The following is an 18607-nucleotide window of genomic DNA, read 5'->3' as shown; positions in this document are numbered from 1 at the left end:
GGTTTGATGCATTCCCTTTCTCCTGTAGACAGACACCATCAAATCTGTTAGTCATCTGCCCTAATGGAAATAAACAGGCTGTGTTTCTACAGGCAACAAACCAATGTGTCAATATAGAGCCAGCAGATACCAGGTGTGGAAAATTTTCCCAGTCGGTAATGCTGTACGAGGAGCGAGAAATTTTATTTCAGTGCAGTCCAAGCAGTGTTCTTGGTACACGGCCAGCATTACCGCTGGTCCTAGGAGTTCCTATCAGAGATGAGAGGAGGGGGAGAGTGCAAAACAAAACTATGGAGGCATGTCAGCAGGGTAGGAGAAAAGGGTGGGGATGACTTGTGGGATGTGATGTTTCTGGCTGGTGGGGCATACTGGAGGTACAGGATACTCATACTTACCAGGCTTCTCTGGGGCTTCTGCCACATTTTCCTGAACCTCACTGGGAATGACTAAGATAAAACCAGACCGTCCAGTAAACGAAAGGCTGCTCAGTACACAACTTTCACAGCTTTAGATAATTGTGCTTTGATTGACCAAAATGTAATAAACCCTTGAAACAATGAGTGCTTTGAGTGCCTCCTAACCCATGAACAGGTATATTTCTAGTGTTCTCACATTACTCTAAGGTCGAGAAGAGACAGGCTGATGGTGGATTGATGAGACAATGCAGCCAAAAACCCACCTTTATTTAAAAGGGATGCAGCTAGGTCACTACTAGCTTGACAGGGGTAGACTGACAAACACAGGATGATGGGTAAGAGCCCAAAACTTCAATGATGTTCATGTGTGTTTTGTGTCCATGGTTCTGACCTGTTGCATTGAGCAGGTCAAGCAAGAAGGATCTCTTATCATTCTCCTCCACCCAGACCACCTTCTGAGTGATGTTTTCAGAGGTGGAGCCAACACGTCCCACAGCCAGGAAAATGTAATCTTCCAGGAAATCACGAGCCAAAATCTTAAGGGGGTAAAAATTAGTTCAGATGAGATACTAGAGAGTGAGTGGACATTCATGACTTCCCTTGTGGTGGCTGAGTTGAACAAGGAGGAGTTGTGTACAAGTATTGGCTAGCCACAGATACCTGGATCTCCTTGGGGAAAGTGGCACTGAACATCATGGTTTGGCGGATGCCTTTAGGAGGCATCGTGTCCTGCTCCACAATGCGTCTGATCTGGGGCTCAAAGCCCATGTCCAGCATACGGTCAGCCTCATCCAGCACCAGGTAGCTACAGAAACACAGCAAGCATACCTTAATTTTAAAACAACAATTCCAGAAATGTACATGCTAACAAATGTCACTTTTGATAGAGTCTACATTGGCATGTTTAAGACAATATCTAATACACAAATATGCAAATCATCGTTTGTGGTAGCTCATATGAATGGTTAGTTTCTGTTAGGACTTTGCCAGGAAAAATGAGGTGCAGTGTTTTCTATCATCATGCAGCCAAATGAGGAAGAAGGTGGGTAGTGTTGAGTCTGAATATGACATTGTTGTGTCCAACAAGCAGACAGACAAGACAAGCTGGTAGAAGACCTTGACCAACATCAATAATTAAACCTAGGGATGCATCAATTAATTGGCTGTACGTTGCCATCGGCTGATATTCGCCTGGTTGACTGGCATCGGCCTACTGGCAAGTAAGATGACATTCACCGATGGCAGTAGCCAATGCCTATCTGTTGTGTCACATCAATTTATTTATATAATTTTGTGCTGGCTAAATGTTGTGTTGGTTATATGCAGTCTGACTTGGACAACAGCAGCCTAACCCAGCTGCAAATTCAGAGAAGATGCAATGGGTGGTACTATAATACCACCCCTAACAGCCACTGGCTGGACACGACTCTGGCATGATGTAAGAGGGCAACGGGTGCCATGTGCACATGTGCTTTGCTTTCAAATAAAAGTAAAGAAAATGTATATTGAAATGTCGGCCGTGTGGGACCATTTCACCACCTCGAAGAAAAGATTAGCGATATGCCGTTTGTAAGACACGTTTCAGTGACATTTCAAGAGGAGGTAAAACAAGCAAGAATTCTAACACATATCTCAGCCATTTGAAAAGCAGACACGAAGATGTGTACAATTACCTGAAAGCCCATGAAAAACAGAAATGAACTGGACACCAAGAAAACACAAACCACCACCAGCAAGACTCAGTCGATACTCACAGCATAAGAAAAAGGCAAAAAAAAAAACAAATTCCACAGAGTGCCAAAGCTAAAAATGGACAACTAACAAGCTGATGGAGTTCATTGCATTAGATTAGTGTTTCCCAACCCAGTCCTCAAGGACCCCCTATCCTGCAGATTTTCTTTGCAACCCCGAATAGGTACCCGTTTGTAGTAATTCAACCAATCAGCAATGTCAGGTGTTGCACACCTTGCATAATTAAGTGCTATGAGATGATTGGTTGAGTAAGTACAAGCAGGGCTACCTATGCAAGGTTACAATGAAAATCTGCAGGATAGGGGTTTCCTTGAGGACCGGGTTGGGAAATGCTGCATTAGATGACCAGCCTTTCTCTGTTGTGAGGAGGTGGCGTTTCGAAGCCTGATTGAGTACAAGGAGCCCCGCTACACAATGACCCATCATCATTTTGCTGACGTGCCTCCCTGAAATCTACAACACTGTGGCCACACACCCATGAGCTACTGGCTCATGACATCCCTGCCATCAGTTTTACAACTGATATATGGAGTTCGGATGCTAGCCATGTCAGCACGCTTAGCCTCACAGCACAGTGGACTGACAAAGATTTTAATGTCATAAAAGCAGTCTTACACTCCCAGGAGTTCACAGGCTCCCACTCTGTAACTGCTATCTCAAGAGGCATTTGAGAAAATGTTTGAAACATGGAAAATAGACAAAACCCAAATGCATGCTGTTGTGAAAGATAAAGCCAGAAATATGGCAAAAGTAATAACAGATAGTGGTCTGGCTAGTTTTGGCTGCATGGCATACACCCTGCAGCTGGCTGTCCACGAAGGCGTTCTGACCCAGCGCAGCATCTCTGATGAGGTGGCAATAGACCGAAAGATAGTCAGACACTTTAAAAACTCGCCCCTTGCCTAATCACACCCGCAGGCTGTGTAGATCCAGTTGGGGATGAAAGTAAAAAGGCTACAAGATGTTGCCACTCAGTGGAATAGTACGTACATGATGGAAAGCCTTCAGGACGCACTTGTTACATATGCCGCAGACTACAACCTCCCGGCAACCCTAACTGTGTACCGGTGGGGATTAGTTGAAAACTTTATCACACTTCTCTCCCTGTTTGAACAACTTACAAGAGAAAAGTCAGCACATCAGGGGCACTGGCTGCTGATGTAATCTCCTCGGTGAGAACCCGAGACGTATTCTAAGCAATGAGGTTGACACAGACTATGGTATTAAAACAACAAAGACCGCATTATTAGAGGCTGTAAACCAACGCTTCGATCAAATCGTGTGATCCCATTTTCTGCATTAGATCCTCACAGGAACCCACATATAAGGACTGCTACTTTGACGAGGATGTTAAGCAACACGCCCGGGCAACACTTGACGTGCAATTGATGGATAGGCCTGCTGCCAGTAATGGAGATCAGACGCACGGTTGAGAGAGCTGATCACCCACAGACCGAGAGGACATGAACGGACAGGATATGGCCCACTCCGTTCATGACCTTAAAAGGAGATTCTGGAAGAAAGGGGACTAGAAAAGCCAAGGATGAGGGCATCACTGCAACTGGATGTTACCTTTACAGAGGCCCCCATTCCCAGAAATGAGACTACACTCGGATATTGGAGAAATAATCACCTCCATTTTCCAGCAGAGGCACAAATGGCACACAAACACCTATGTGCTCCATACGTCAGCATGGACAGTGAGCGGCTGTTCAGCTCGGTGTGATAATGCACTTTAAATGAACTCTGACTTGACTCTGCGTCTCACATCTTGGATGAGAAGAGAAATAGCATGAACTGCAACAAGCCAGAGATGCTCATCTTTGTAAAGAAAAACATGCATCTTACCATGAAGTAAGCAATAAAGTACCTGGGATTTTATTTTAATCATTAGTATTCAGAAGAGGCACACTGTATGGGAATGGTTTTCCTAAGAGGCCAATTTTTGTTTGTGAAGAGGGCCCACGTTGAGCCACATGTTCCAGCCTGCTGCAAGTCTGTGCCCAATGGAGACGAGAACGCTGTATTCTGAGGTGAAAGATAGCCCTACTTATGTTTGTATAGCTTTTCTATTCGCTTTTACATTTAATTTATGTTTCACAAAAGTAATTTTTGTTAGGATATGTAAATACTGTTGGGGCGGAATGGCTCAGGAGGTAAAGCAGGTCGTCTAGCAATCGGGAGGTCGCTGGTTCGATCCCCGGCTCCTCCAGGGAGCGTGTCGAATTGTCCTTGAGAAAGACACTGAACCCCTAACTGCCCTTGATGAACAGGTTGACGCCTTGCATGGCAGCTTCCACCATCAATGTATTAATGTGTGTGAATGTGAGACACACACGTTGTAAAGCACTGAGTGATCAGTAGACTAAAAAAAGCGCTATTTAAATGCAGTCCAATCCATTCCTGAAAAATTCTTCATTGAGTAAGTAGTTGTACGGCAGGCTAAAAGGCTTTTGAAAGTTATTTTTCACAAAAAGAATCTGTCATGTGACTTCCGGTTTGGGGAACATGTGAAGAGGAAGCATAACCTCAGGCCCTTCACCTAATTTCTTTCAAGTCTTACTTTTTTTCATCATCCCAGATAGTTTTGAAGTAGAGTTGTGAACGGCTAAATGTCTCAACAATCCAGCATGACGTCAAAACATCATAAACTATCAAAACAAGACGAACCAGATGACACGCCTACAAGTAGTGGCTCCTCCGAGACGAGCGTCGTTTATCATGCTAGCAGACATCAGGGCAGTGATTAAGACGAGCTTCGTGGTCCTAGAGGCAAAATTGGATAAAATACAGTCTGCGGTGATGGAAGACGGTCAACGTATCTAGTCTTTGGAATCAAACGCCAACCTCCGGATCAGCGCCTCAGTAAACTAGAGGGAACGATGTGAAGCTCTAGCTGCAAGCAATGCTAGGCTAATGGCTAAAACAGTGGATTTGGAAGGACGGAGCCGCAGAAACAACATCTGAAACATCGGCCTCCCCGAGTCCACTGAGGGGCCAAGACCCACGGAATTATTTTCATAACTCCTGGTTGAACAGATTCATCACCACCGGAACTGGACTGAGCACACAGGGTATAAGCATTGCTAAGCCGCAAAAAGGAGCAAGGCCGCAGCCTTGCGATTATTCGCCTACACCGCTACCAGATCAAAGACCAGATTATCAGGGAGGCCCGCAAACGTCAGGGTAAACTACAATATCGGGGCTCAACGGTAGAGATTGAGAATTATACCCCAGAGGTGCTGGAGCAACGAGCGAAGGACTGACAAGTCATATCGAAGCTGTATGGTTTAGGCCTCAAGCCATCCCTGCTTTATCCAGCTTGTTTACAAATCACACCTCAAAACAGGGCTAGACAACAGCTCTCCTTGCCCGAGGAAGCAGAAACTTTCGCGGCTGGCTACCGGCAGAAATGAAGAGCTGATATTAAACTCTTGGACTCTTACCAACGTTTGGTTGAGTATGGTAAATCCAATCTACAACACATTCAGACATTTTTCTCTTACTTTTTTTACATGATGTTTTGGTTTTCTATGTTTTGTTTGTTCTTTCATCCTGTGTGTGTGTGTGTGTGTGCGCGCACGCATGTGCGTGTGTAAGTGTTCTATGTATTTGACCTGTGGATTTCCTTTTTTTTTGGGTTGTTTGTTTTATTCCATTTTACAACGGCATTAGTGTTAGAAGTCACACACTGTACAACCTAGATTTCGTTCACAACCGTTTATTTTTATATATTGTACGTTTTTGGGGTGATAGTTTATGAAGGGTAAATACTGAGACATCTCAGGAAAGAAAGAAAGTCATCGCAGAAAGGGAAGCCATGGCTGGTATTGGAGGGTGGGGAGGCATGGGCAAGCCGAAGTTAAGTGCGGGGGAGGACATCTGTCTGTTTTTTTGTTTGTTAAACAAAACAACAAAAAACGAATATGACGCTCATATTTTACCATATTGTTTTCAAGGGCCTAATTTTTCCTGTTTTTTGTCTCTTGCACCCTGAGTCAGGTCAAACGTCTCTGAAGTCATGGGCTATATCATGGCAAACATGACCATGTGGTGGGCAGGCGGTAAGGATCATTTCACTAAACACTGGTGAGTTAAATTCCTCGGTTAAACGAACAAAAATTCTGACACATTAAAAACCTAAGCACAGACATAATGTTTATTCAGGAGACATTTATGCAACTCTGACCAAGGGAAGCTGAAAAGGCCTTAGATTGGACAGATTTTCCACCCTAAATTTAACTTGAAAAGGAGGGCGCTGCCATATTGATTAGGAAAAATGTGAATTTTACACCTAAAGATGTAATCATAGATTTGAACGGCCGTTATGTCATAGTCATCGGTATACTCTATCAGAAACCAACTGTATCAGCATCTATGTATGCTCCCAACTGGGATGACCAAAAGTTTATGAAATGGCTGCTGTCTTCTATTCCAAATTTGAATTCCCATCTATTATTACTAGGAGGAGTCATGAACTGTGTTATTGATCCAATTGTTGATAGGTCCAGTACGAGACCAATAGCACCTTCCGAAATGGCCCAGACTCTTTCTACTTTTATGGACCAATATGGTTACACTGACACTTGGAGATTCCTGCATCCATCCACTAGACGGTACTCCTTTTTTCCCCATGCACACCGCTCATTTTTGCGCATTGACCATTTCATTGTTGATAAATCACTCATCCCATCAATTGTCTCCACTAATACTCCCCAATAACAATCTCAGATCACTCAACCGTGATCTTGGATCTACACTTCCACCTTAAGCCCAAGGGATTTAGATTTTGGCGTTTAGACCCCATTTTACTAGCAGAGGCAAACTTCTGCAAATACGTCTCTTGAGTCAGTTAAATTTTTCTGTGAGACCAACCAAAATGAAGCGACTTCCACATCCCTATTATGGGAAACCCTCAAGGCTTTTATAAGAGGCATATTATTTCATATACAGCTCACGCTAATAAACTCCGTAGAGCACGTCAGCAGGAACTAGAAACATCCACTGCAAATATTGGCAATCTGCTCTCAACCAATCAACCACCTGATATATACAAAGATAAGATGACACTTAAAACCGAGCTCAATCTTCTGCCGACGGGAGAGGCCGAGCGGCGACTCCTCCACTCTCAGGGGTCCATGTACGAACACGGAGACAAAGCGGGCCATCTCCTGGCCCATCAACTAAAAGCTAGGGTATCTGCAAATCACATCACTCAGATACGGGATGAGACAGGCTCCATTGCATCTGACCCGAGCATGATAAACAACCTTTTTAAAACCTTTTATTCCCAGTTATACACCTCAGAATCCCCAGATGACGATGCCCAGCTTGCTTCATTATTTGAGAAGCCAACCTTTCCCAAGATTTTGACTAGTGACCAGCAGATGCTTGACACCAGAGTTGTAAAAAACAGGTCCAGAAAGTAAATGTCCAAACCGTGTATTTGCCGTGGTGTTGACTAGAATCTGCTGGTGTAGTGCATGAGTGGAACAAATATGTGGTTTGGACTTTTACTTTCTGGACCTGGTTTTTACAACTCTGCTTGACACCCCGTTAAAACTTAGCGAGATAAAAGAAGCAATACAATCTATGTAAAGTGGTAAATCCCAGGACCAGGCAGATTCCCAGTTCAATTCTTTAAGAAGTTTTCAGACCAACTAGCCCCATTGCTATTAGAAATGTTCGGTGAGTCGCACCGTCTGGGATCCCTATCACCCACTCTCACACAGGCCTCAATTTCTCTGATTTTCAAGAAAGGAAAGGACCCGTTGAGTTGTGATTCGTTTTGTCCGATCTCGCTCCTACCGGTAGGTGTCAAGATACTCGCAAAGATTTTCGCTTGGCAACTGGAATCAGTAAGGGTTTCAATCATATCAGAGGACCAGACTAGCTTTATAAAAGGGAGGCACTCCTTTACAAATAGTCGAAGGCTTCTCGGCATCATTCATACTCCGCCATCTTCTACTGAACCAGAGTTGGTTGTGTCCCTTGACACTGAGAAGGCCTTCCACAGGGTGGAGTGGGCTTAATTTATTTTCTTCCCTAAGGCAGTTCGGTTTTGGCACTGGCCTCATCTCTTGGATCGAGCTACTTTATTCATCTCACGCGGGAGTATGCACAAATACTCAGCGGTCCGAATTTTTTCCACTCTTTCGTGGGGCATGTCAGGGGCACCCACTCTCCCCATTATTGTTTGCTATCGCTATTGAACCACTATCGATCGCTCCGAAGGACTGAAGGGGATTCGGAGGTGGGGCACTGAGCATAGGGTTTCCCTATATGCCGACGACCTCCTTTTGTATGCGAGTGATCCTTTTGTTAGTATCCCTCACATTATTTCAATTTTGAAATCTTTTCGGTGTGATTTCAGGATACAAATTAAATATCGACAAAATTGAGAGTTTTCCTCCCAACCAATTGGCTACAGAGATATCATTATCGTCCATACCCTTCAGGCTGTCTAATGCAGGATTTAAATATCTAGGTATTCAAATCACATGATCCATTCGTACCTTACGGGAAAGAAACTTCGACCAGTCAAGGCCGACTTACACAAGTGGAGTCACTTACCACTCTCCCTGGCGGGAAGAGTACAGACCGTAAAAACTAACATATTACCTAGAGATCTATACATGTTCCAGTGTCGACCTATCTTGTTGCCCAGATCTTTTTTTTTTTATAAATCACTATTGACAGTATAATTTCTTCAATCAACTGAGCTGGTAAACATCAAAGAGCTGGTAGAACATTACAGCAAAGGAACAGGCCCCTTGGGGGGGGGGGGGAACTTGGATTGCCCAGCATCATAGGCTACTACTGGGCTGCTAATGCACACAAGATCATGCTCTGGTTCACCTCACCTCAAAGCAGCTGGTGTAAGATTGAGGCAAAGTCATGCTTCTCTTCTTCACTCCAAGCTCTTGTGTGTAGCGCCCTACCCCTTTCCCTTTCACAATTCAACTCTAACCCCATTGTAATAGGCACCTTGAAGATCTGGGCACAGGTAAGGTGCCATTTTGGTTGGTCTTCCCTCCCCCAAGCGACTCCGGTATGCAAGAATCACTTGTTCATGCCAGCCAAGATGTATCCTCGGTATTCCTTGCTAGGAAAGGAGAGGTCTCCGCCGCCTGGGAGATTTGTATATAGATGGTTTATTTGCCAGTTTCGATCAACTGCATGCGGCCTTTAACAAACCATTCTGATTTCTTCAGATACGACATTTAAAACTCACTCCCCCCTCTTCCCTCAAATCCCCCCTCCTAGTGGCATACATTTACTACCCAAGGTGGGAACCTTATCCAAGGGCCATGTCTCCTATTTCTATGACCTTTTATCCCCAGCGGATGAGTCAGTCATCAGTAAAATTAGAGCTTGTTGGGAAAAAGAACTGCATACAACTTTTTCCAGATGCTTTCTGGAAAAAGGCTCCGGAAACCTTCAACTCCTCCACTGGTTGTGCTAGGCTCAGTCTCATACAGTTCAAAGTAGTTCATAGACTCCATTATAGCAAGGCTAAGCTCCCCAAATTTTACCCAAGCAAAGTGGATGAAAATTGTGAAAGACGTTCCCTAGCCACTTGCGATTTGGCTCATATGTTCTGGTCATGTCCCAAACTAACTGGCTTCTGGCATTCATTTTTTAGCATGATTTCAGAAAATTTGAAGTTGAAAATCTGTCCGTCCCCTCACATAGTCTTTGGTAGATTCTCAGACGAAATCACTACAACAGCTATCCAATCTAATGTTATTGCCTTTGACTCTTTAATCGCCCATAGAAAAATCCTCATCCTTTGGAAATCCTCTCAGCCATCCTCTATTAAAGCGTGACTAAGGGACATTTTGTTTCTACTTAAACTGGAAAAAGTTTACACTGAGGGGCTCCTCTAATAGGTTTTACTCTCACTGGAAGCCATTGATTGAAGATGTTGATTGCCTCCCTCCTGGCGAGGTGGCACCATAGAAATTGGGCTCTGGCCAGCCTGGGGTGAACGAATACCTTGCAGCTTAGCCACCACATACACAGCCAGCAGTTACTCAACCTCATAAAAACCCAAAAAGACCATTAAAATGGCTCATACAGTAGTTATTCTTGTATTCATTTACTCGCTTCTTTATTTAATTTAATTTTGTATTTTTTTTATCCAATTTAATTTTTTTCCTTTTGTTTCCCTTTTCATGTTTATATTTAACCTACTGTAATGTTGTTTAATTCTGTTCCAAGAGGGGCCTGCGGGAAGGGACAGGAGTAGATAGAGGGGAACAGGATGTAGGTACATGGGATTTGGAGATGTTAAAATGTAAAAAATATCAGTCTTTCAAATGTAATTGTTCAGTTTGATTTGTTTTCCTTGAAAAATAAAAAAATATGTAAAAAAAAATAAATAAAATAAAAAACCTGTCATGTGAAAAAAGGTTATATTAAAGGGTGTCTGTGAATGTTCTCATTCATCCAGGTCATCCAAAGGAGTTGAATCAAGTGCAACTGGACTTGGTATATATCTGTGAAGACGTTTCGGGAGCCTCCACATTGGGGTTTACAGGAAACCTACACACACGGACCAATATCTACTTTTCGACTCACACCACCCTCTGGAACACAAACTGAGCGTCATCAGAACTCTGCAACACAGAGCTGATAATGTGCCCAGCAGCACTCAGGCCCAATGAGAAGAACACAAACACCTGAGGGGAGCTTTAAAAACCTGCGGCTACCCCAGTTGGACCTTTGTGAAAACTGCAACACGTTCCAAAAAGACCAACCAGGTGAGCGACGAGGAGAAAAGGAACAGAAGGAAGAACATAGTCATCCCGTATGTTTCTGGGGTCTCCGAGAAATTCAGGAGAATTTTCAACAAACACCGCATCCCGGTATACTTCAAACCCAGCAACACACTCCGACAAAGACTGGTTCATCCCAAAGACCGTGTACCACACACCCGAAAAAGCCATCTGGTGTATGCTGTACAATACAATGAGGATTGCATTGACCTATATATAGGAGAAACCAAACAACCACTACACAAACGGATGGCCCAACACAGAAGGCCAAACTCCTCAGGACAAGACTCAGCAGTCTATCTACACCTAAAGGAGAAGACACACTCCTTCCAGGACAGCAACGTACACATTTTGGACAGAGAAGATAGATGGTTTGAAAGAGGGGGGAAGGAAGCCATCTTTGTGAAATTGGAAAAACCATCCCTCAACAGAGGAGGAGGTCTGCAACACCACCTATCTCCCACTTACAATGCTGTCCTTTCATCTCTACCCAGGAGATTCAAGAAGCCTAGCCTCCAAGAACAACAGTCGGTCGGTCACTAACGGCTCCAATGACTCATGACCACTGAATAATGAAGTCAAAACTAACACCCCCAACGACCGTCGCTGCTAAAAAAAAAAAGAAGCAAATCAATAGCTTCGATGGCAACGGGCGCGGCTGTAGGCCGGAGCACACGAGAGCCACGCATATCAATAGCTCTGATAACGACGGGCGCAGCCAAACATCGGTACACAAAAGAGCCACTCATATCTATGGCTCTGTTGGCGACAGGCGTTGGTAAACATCGGAACACAAAGAGCCATGGACATCTATAGCTCTGACGACTCCAAAGAGGATAAATTCTGAATCTCATCACCAGCCAGTCAGACTAGCTTGGTCTAGTCAGAAAGGCACGAACTGAGGAAGCCTCTTGGATGAGAGGCGAAACGTCTTCACGGATATATACCAAGTCCAGTTGCACTTGATTCAACTCCTTTGGATATATTAAAGGGTGTTTCATAAATCTGTACGATTGCATTTGTGCTCATTCAAAGAGTGTGATGAAAGGCAGAAAGACTTTTTTATACTGAAGTATTGAAGATTTCCTTGTTTCCCTTGCATGGGGGGGGGCACTGTATCGGCCAAATTGTTCTTTTAACACCAGTATCAGCCCTGAATTTCCCAATCAGTGCATCCCTAATTAAAAATCAGGTTCTACCAGGTTTATATGTTTGGGGGTGGAGAAGGTGATGACAACAGCACTGCTGACTCGTTAATTTTGAATGGAGTTCAAACAACACTCACCTTTCCAACATCTACATATGAGACAGTACATTAACACTAGAACAACCGGTCTTTCACTCCTACCTAAAACGACCATGGGCTGTCAAAATTACAGTTTTTAAACTCTACTCTGTCAAGATAAATACCCAATTGAGATATTAATGCATTACATATGTTAATATGTCAGTTAGGAAACGACTGACACCAAAATTAACATTTTAACAACTATAATACTATTTTTAAACAATTTAAACTTCAGAGACATGGTCGAACTTGAATAGCAAAATTGAAAAAGTGAAAATATTACATGAAAAACAAAACAGAAAACACATATTGCTAACCTAACAAATGTAATAAGGCCTATAAAACGTGAAATTAAAAAAACTAAAAAAAAAAAAAAAAAACTGAAACTACTGAAACAGTCCAAAACAACGACCGGAACTTAAAACTACTAGAGCGACCATTTTAAGACCACGGTTGTCAAGATAAATACCCAATTGAGATATTAATGCATTAAATATGTTAGTATATCTGTTAAGAAACGACTGACACCAAAATTAACATGTTAACAACTGTAATGCTATTTTTCAAACAATTTAAAATCGCCGCTGTCTAACACCTGTAAATACTGCATGGTAGTCATGGTGCATGGTACTGCATGGTAGTCTTGGTGTGTCAGAAAAGGCGTCTGTAACCAGACATGTTGGCAATAATGAAAAATCCAGTTTAAACTATTACTCTGCACTGGAGAATGCTAGTGTGTGTCTAGGACAGAGCAATGAACTTCACGAAGGAAATGACGCGACCAACAAACGTAATCAATAGTGACATGACGCGCATGATCACATGCAAATTACAAGCGGTAATTTTGACGGCTCATGGTCGTTTTAGGTAGCTCATAACTTTTTTTTTGGTGCAATTGATCTAAAACTCATTTTATTGCAAATATATGCAATTTTTAGAGCATTCACAGAGCAGCAGGTCTGTATCCCCCCCCCCCCCCCCAAAGTTATTAAACTTTAAAAATCCAAAACCGTCAAAATGTTGGCCTTGGTCGTTTTAGTGTTAGAAATTGATCTTCATGCGTGTATATTTAAAGATTCAAAACTGGATAAGGGGGGGGGGGAAGCAAACATATGTCTTCATGCACTGTACTAACTTGCAATAATCCAGACCGATCTTGCCCCTCTCCATCATGTCTACCAAGCGTCCAGGTGTAGCCACTAGCAGGTGGCATCCCCTCTCCAGATCTCTGATTTGTGTTCCAATATCAGCACCACCGTACACCACACAGGGGCGCACACGTGAGCGATAGGCAAACTAGGGAAGAGGAGAGAACATAAATCCGTTAAGCAATATTTTAAATGTTAAACTGAACCACAAAGTGTGTGTGCAGTGTCAGATGAGCTGTGCAGAAGTTACTCACCTTCCTGGCTTCATCATAGATCTGCAGGGCCAGCTCTCTGGTGGGGGCTAGAACCAAGGAGATGGGGTACTGCTTGCGGCGACCATATTTGCCATTCTCCTACAAATGGGATGAGAATGATGTGAATTTAAAGCAGTTAACACAGGAAATATACATCTGGTCTAGGGCGGTGCGATATGACTAAAATCTCATATACTGCGTCTAAGTTTGTGTCTTCATTTGATGGCTGGGAGAGCTGGTCTGCTGCGTCCTGTGCGCCGAAGAGGAAACACCGAGGACGATCTTACAGGACGCGGAAGCGGGACAGGCTTAGCCAACTGCTAGCCCATGCAGACCAGCAGTTCTGACAGTCAACCTGGCTGGCATTTGCTCTCTTTGACGGTGATTTTTTTGTTGCTTAGTTCAGATATATCCGTTTAGTTTGGACATCACGGTGGCGCCGTGGTTAGTGTGGCAAGAAGGTCCTGGGTTTGAGCCCCGGGGTTGTCCTACCTTGGGGGTCGCCCTCTGTGTGGAGTTTGCATGTTCTCCCCAGGTTTCCTCCCACAGCCCAAAGACATGTAGGTCAGCTAAATCGGCCATACTAAATTGCTCCTAGGTATGAATGCGTGTGTGTGTGGACTCTGTGTGATGGCCTGGCGGCCTGTCCAGGGTGTCTCCCCGCCTGCTGGGATAGGCTCCAGCATCCCCGCGACCCTGAGAGCAGGGTAAGCGGTTTGGATAATGGATGTTCATAGTTTGGGTGTATGTGTTGCTTAGTTTGGATATATGCATTTAGTTTGGATATGTGTGTTCTTAGTTTGGATACATGTTTTGTTTTTTTGTTGTCTTTGTGTTGCACTGCTGTGGACTGGGGGAAACAATATTTTGTTTCATGTATGCAAGCTACATGAAGTTAAACGACAAATAAAAGTGTTCCTGATATCCCGATATAGGTCATTTCATATCCAGATAATGATTATCATGATATAGCGCATTTTCTGTAAATTCAAGGAGTCAATAGTTTATGATCATATAGGCCCATTTCGTATTACATTTAGAGCTATATACTCAAGTTACATCTTCGTGATTCTTTGTCATACGGTGTGCCGCAGGCAAAAGCCTCTTGCAACGTCTGAGTCTGGGGTTTGATTTGAGCACTTGACTGTACTTTTGTGGCTCTCATCCGTAGACTCTCTCCGTACCGTTTGACATCATTCTTGCGTACGTGGTAATGTCAGTAGCGTTTCGAGTCTGTTGTGGGGACCGGTATGCAAAATAATTTGCCAAGTATTGTTTTCTGGCCCGTGTCATGGTTTTCATACCCAAACCACAATAATGCGACAGAAGTAATTTTAGGTACGAGCTCCTCGTTTTGTCTTCGCTGGTTGAAGTCCTGTTCGGAATTACCCCGTTCTTGTGTCCCATTCACTCTCCTCCTCCATGTTTGTTTGTGTTGCCTTTACTAAAATTTCCTCCCTGCATCCATGCCGTACAAAGCAATGCAAAGCATCGTCCAAATGCTGAAAAATATTGCTGTAAAGTGTGATTTGCGACAACAAAATAAACGAGAGCATAATATGAAACATCGTATTGAAATATATTGTCATATCGCACAGCCCTTATCTGGTTTTAAATACATGTTAAAAAAAAATTCAGTACATGTCCACTGGTCTTGGCTGCCTGCAGAGCATCTCCGGGTCCCTCTGTGTAAATCTGACTCAGGACTGGCAGTAAGAAGGCAGCCGTCTTACCAGAGCCTGAAACAAACACACAAACACACACACGCACAGGGGATTACTTAACTGTACTGAAACCGAGCCAGAGTTACTCTGGACAAATGTCAACAGCCTCCTTTCTTCCCCAGCAGCCATGTACAGAAGAGTAAAACAGTGAAAGAGCTCATAAATATGTGATGAGGGCTGCAGCACACAATCATAACATTTCACATGACTAACAATTTGACCAACAGCAAAATAATAATTGACAGAGACCCAACAACATCCGTATCTGCCAAAACATTCAGCTCCTACACTGCAAGCCTGGCACTCAACTAGAAGCAACGGAGAGCCACTTTGATACGATATATAGTCAATGATTCTAGATTAAAAATAGACGTCTTTAAAAAAAGGAAACTCTGTTTTGTGGAAGACTTCATTTTGAATAAAGAAACCGTCAACGGCAATAGGGGTGGCCCCGAATATCTGGGTACTTGTTCAGCAGGTTGGAATTCTGACACATTTTCAGTATTTGGATGCTTCATAGCATATACAGTGCCTTGCAAAAGTATTCAACCCCCTTGACAGTCATTGCTAACTTCTGGGTTATAAAAGATACTCACAGATCTGTTCCTGAACAACATTTTTGTGGACCCATAAGCTCTAACGGCATGCTCCCAAAGCCAAAATAAGTTATGTTTCACTGACTTTTTAAAAAAAAATAAATTAAAAACTAAAATATAGTGCTTGCATTACTATTCGACCCCTTGTGCTCTGAAAGCTCCAAGTTTACACAAATGACAAGTTATTCCTAAAACAAACTCAGGTAAACACAATTGGACATAATTAGTGTGCACCTGTAAGATATTAAAGTAGCGGTCTGGTTTATGGGTATAAAAGCACTCTGTGTAAAGTTCATTAAACGGGCGTGAACTCCATCAGAAAATGAAGACAAAGGAGCATAATGCTGAAGTAAGAGACAAAGTAATTAAAATGCAGAAGGCGGGCAAGGGATACAAAACAATACCCAAGTGTTTGGATGTCCCACGGAACACTGTTGGATCCATTGTCAGAAAGTGGAAGTTAGTTGTACCACACCACCCAAACCCTTTGTAGGACAGGCCGTCCCTCAAAGATAAGTGTTCTGAGCAAGATGTGGGCTGGTGAGGAAAGCCACACATGATCCTGCAATCACTTTGAAGGAGCTCCAGAGGTCAGTGGCTGAAACTGGAGTAAATGTGCATGAGTCAACCATATCACGGGCTCTCAATAAATATTGCCTGTATGGGAGGGTGGCAAGAAAGAAGCCACAGCGCAAAACTATGCATATAAAAGCACAGTTAAGAGTTTGCTACCAAGCATGAAAGAGACCCAGTTAGGATGTGGGTAAAGGTTTTGTGGTCCGATGAGACGAAAGTTGAGCTTTTTAGCCGAAACTCAAAGCGACGGGTGGTGCAAACTTAACACTGCTCATGCCAAAACACCCTCCCTACAGTGAAGCATGGCAGTGGCTGTAAAATGCTATGGGGTTGCTTTTCATCTGCAGGCACTGGAAACCTTGTTCAAATTCAGCGAAGAAAGGATGGAGCTAAACACAGGGAAATATTGGAAAACCTGTTGCATTCTGCCATAAAACTGAAGCTTGGGAGAAGGTTCTCCTTCCAGCAGGACTATGATCCTAAGCATAAGGCTAAAGCAACAATGGCATGGCTCAGCAACAAAAAGGTGAACGTTTTTGAGTGACCAAGTCAAAGTCCGGACCTCAACCCCATTGAAAATCTGTGGCACAGACCAAAAAAATCACAGTCCAGAGGCGCCATCCCACCAACCCGCAAGACCTGTACAAATTCTGCCCAGAAGAATGGGCAAAAATAACTCCATAAGAATGTGAAAAGCTTGTACATACTTACCCCAAGAGAATCGTGGCTGTTATTGCAGCAAAAGGGTACTCTACAAAGTATTGATATGTTGGGGTTGAATACTTATGCAAGCACTATATTTTGGTTTTTCATTTATTTACAAAAAGTCAGCAAAACAACTTATTTTGGCTTTGGGAACATGCTGCTAGAGCTTATGGGTTCACAAAAACAATATTGTTCAGGAACAGATGTGGGCATCTTTTGTAATCCAGAAATTAGTGATGACTGTCAATGGGGCTGAGTACTTCTGCAAGGAAGGCACTGTATCACCCTTGTGCTCTTCATGAGACTAATGCATCAGGAAAGCAGATGAAATGTATGCTGGGTCTTTGGTTTACTAATTTGCTAGCATATGTAGCTAGGAAACCTACAGTCATTATGACATTTAGTATTGTCATAATATATCAGAGGTAAATTTATCCACTCAAATAAAATCATGCCTCAGTGCCAAGCGTACCTACTGCTTCATCTGTAATTTGATGTCTCAAAAACAACTATGACAGTATCAAACTTTCCTGTCAACAATCAGCTGATCATTAAAATTTAACGAGTGGGGTCGTGTTACCATGACAGCACGCTAATTAAGTCCATTTAGGCAATTGGGTCCATTTAGGCTATTTTACCCAACTGTACACGTGTCTTTTTGTTTAATAAAAATAAATAAAAATACAATGTTGTCCCTGTTTTTCCAAATCAACTAGGGATGTTAATGATCAATCAATCACCGTTGAGAATTAAATTGATTAAAAATGTATTAACAGACAATGTATGGTTTTGTGTACCATTTCTGCAGAGCTTGCTTTTATATCACAAGAAGGCGTACTTCACCTTGGAAGTTCGGGAAAAACTACTGGCATGACAAAGGAAGAAGCAGTCCTGACCGCTTAGGTATGTTCATTTTCTTGAATACAAACCAGTAAGATTTAAGTTTATTGTGGAGAGGTTTGGAGTATTTTTTTCCCCTTTTATATAGCACTTTATGTTTAGTTAGAAAATGGGTTTGGTTTTGTCTGAAGTCTGGAAACAGCAGTAACTGCGCCCCATTTGACATTGTTTTGTTTGGCGGTGCCATTGGTTGAATAAGGACAGGTGGACAAGAGCAGCCGTTTCGAGCGAGAGCCTTGTTTTATTATCGTTTGTTTAAATTACTTGTGCTTCATGAATTCATGTTTCACATAACTAATGTGCCATTAGAATTGTCTAAATAAAACTTAAAATGAGAAAAAGACGGGCATTTTCTACCATCAATTTTTAATGATTAATTACTTGACTGCCATCATTTTGAGGATTTTGGATTTCAGTTTAATAACTTTTGGGGGGGGGGGGATAAACCTGCCAACGCTGAATGCTCCT

The 18607-nt window shown here is 42.9% G+C and overlaps 1 protein-coding gene across 6 annotated transcripts in view; it reads right to left on the bottom strand.

Annotated features, from left to right (window-relative positions):
• The window catches only part of ddx3xa (DEAD-box helicase 3 X-linked a), a 35613-nt gene that overhangs the window by 3807 nt on the left and 13199 nt on the right, over window positions 1-18607 (bottom strand). For 4 of the 6 annotated variants that reach the window (XM_056290077.1, XM_056290080.1, XM_056290083.1 and 1 more), the window contains 6 exons: window positions 15280-15377; window positions 13639-13737; window positions 13372-13532; window positions 1077-1221; window positions 808-952; window positions 396-446 (listed from right to left, as the gene is read on the bottom strand). In XM_056290077.1, the coding sequence (XP_056146052.1) occupies window positions 396-446; window positions 808-952; window positions 1077-1221; window positions 13372-13532; window positions 13639-13737; window positions 15280-15377 (699 nt within the window). The remainder of the gene's footprint in view (window positions 1-395; window positions 447-807; window positions 953-1076; window positions 1222-13371; window positions 13533-13638; window positions 13738-15279; window positions 15378-18607) is intronic. The other 2 variants (XM_056290078.1, XM_056290082.1) reach the window with 1 other exon arrangement.

This window comes from Lampris incognitus, chromosome 11 (assembly GCF_029633865.1).
Source record: "Lampris incognitus isolate fLamInc1 chromosome 11, fLamInc1.hap2, whole genome shotgun sequence".
In the NCBI taxonomy this organism is placed as follows: Eukaryota; Metazoa; Chordata; class Actinopteri; order Lampriformes; family Lampridae; genus Lampris; species Lampris incognitus.
Note: the sequence above shows the minus strand (reverse complement) of the source record. Positions and strands in the feature narration are given on the sequence as shown.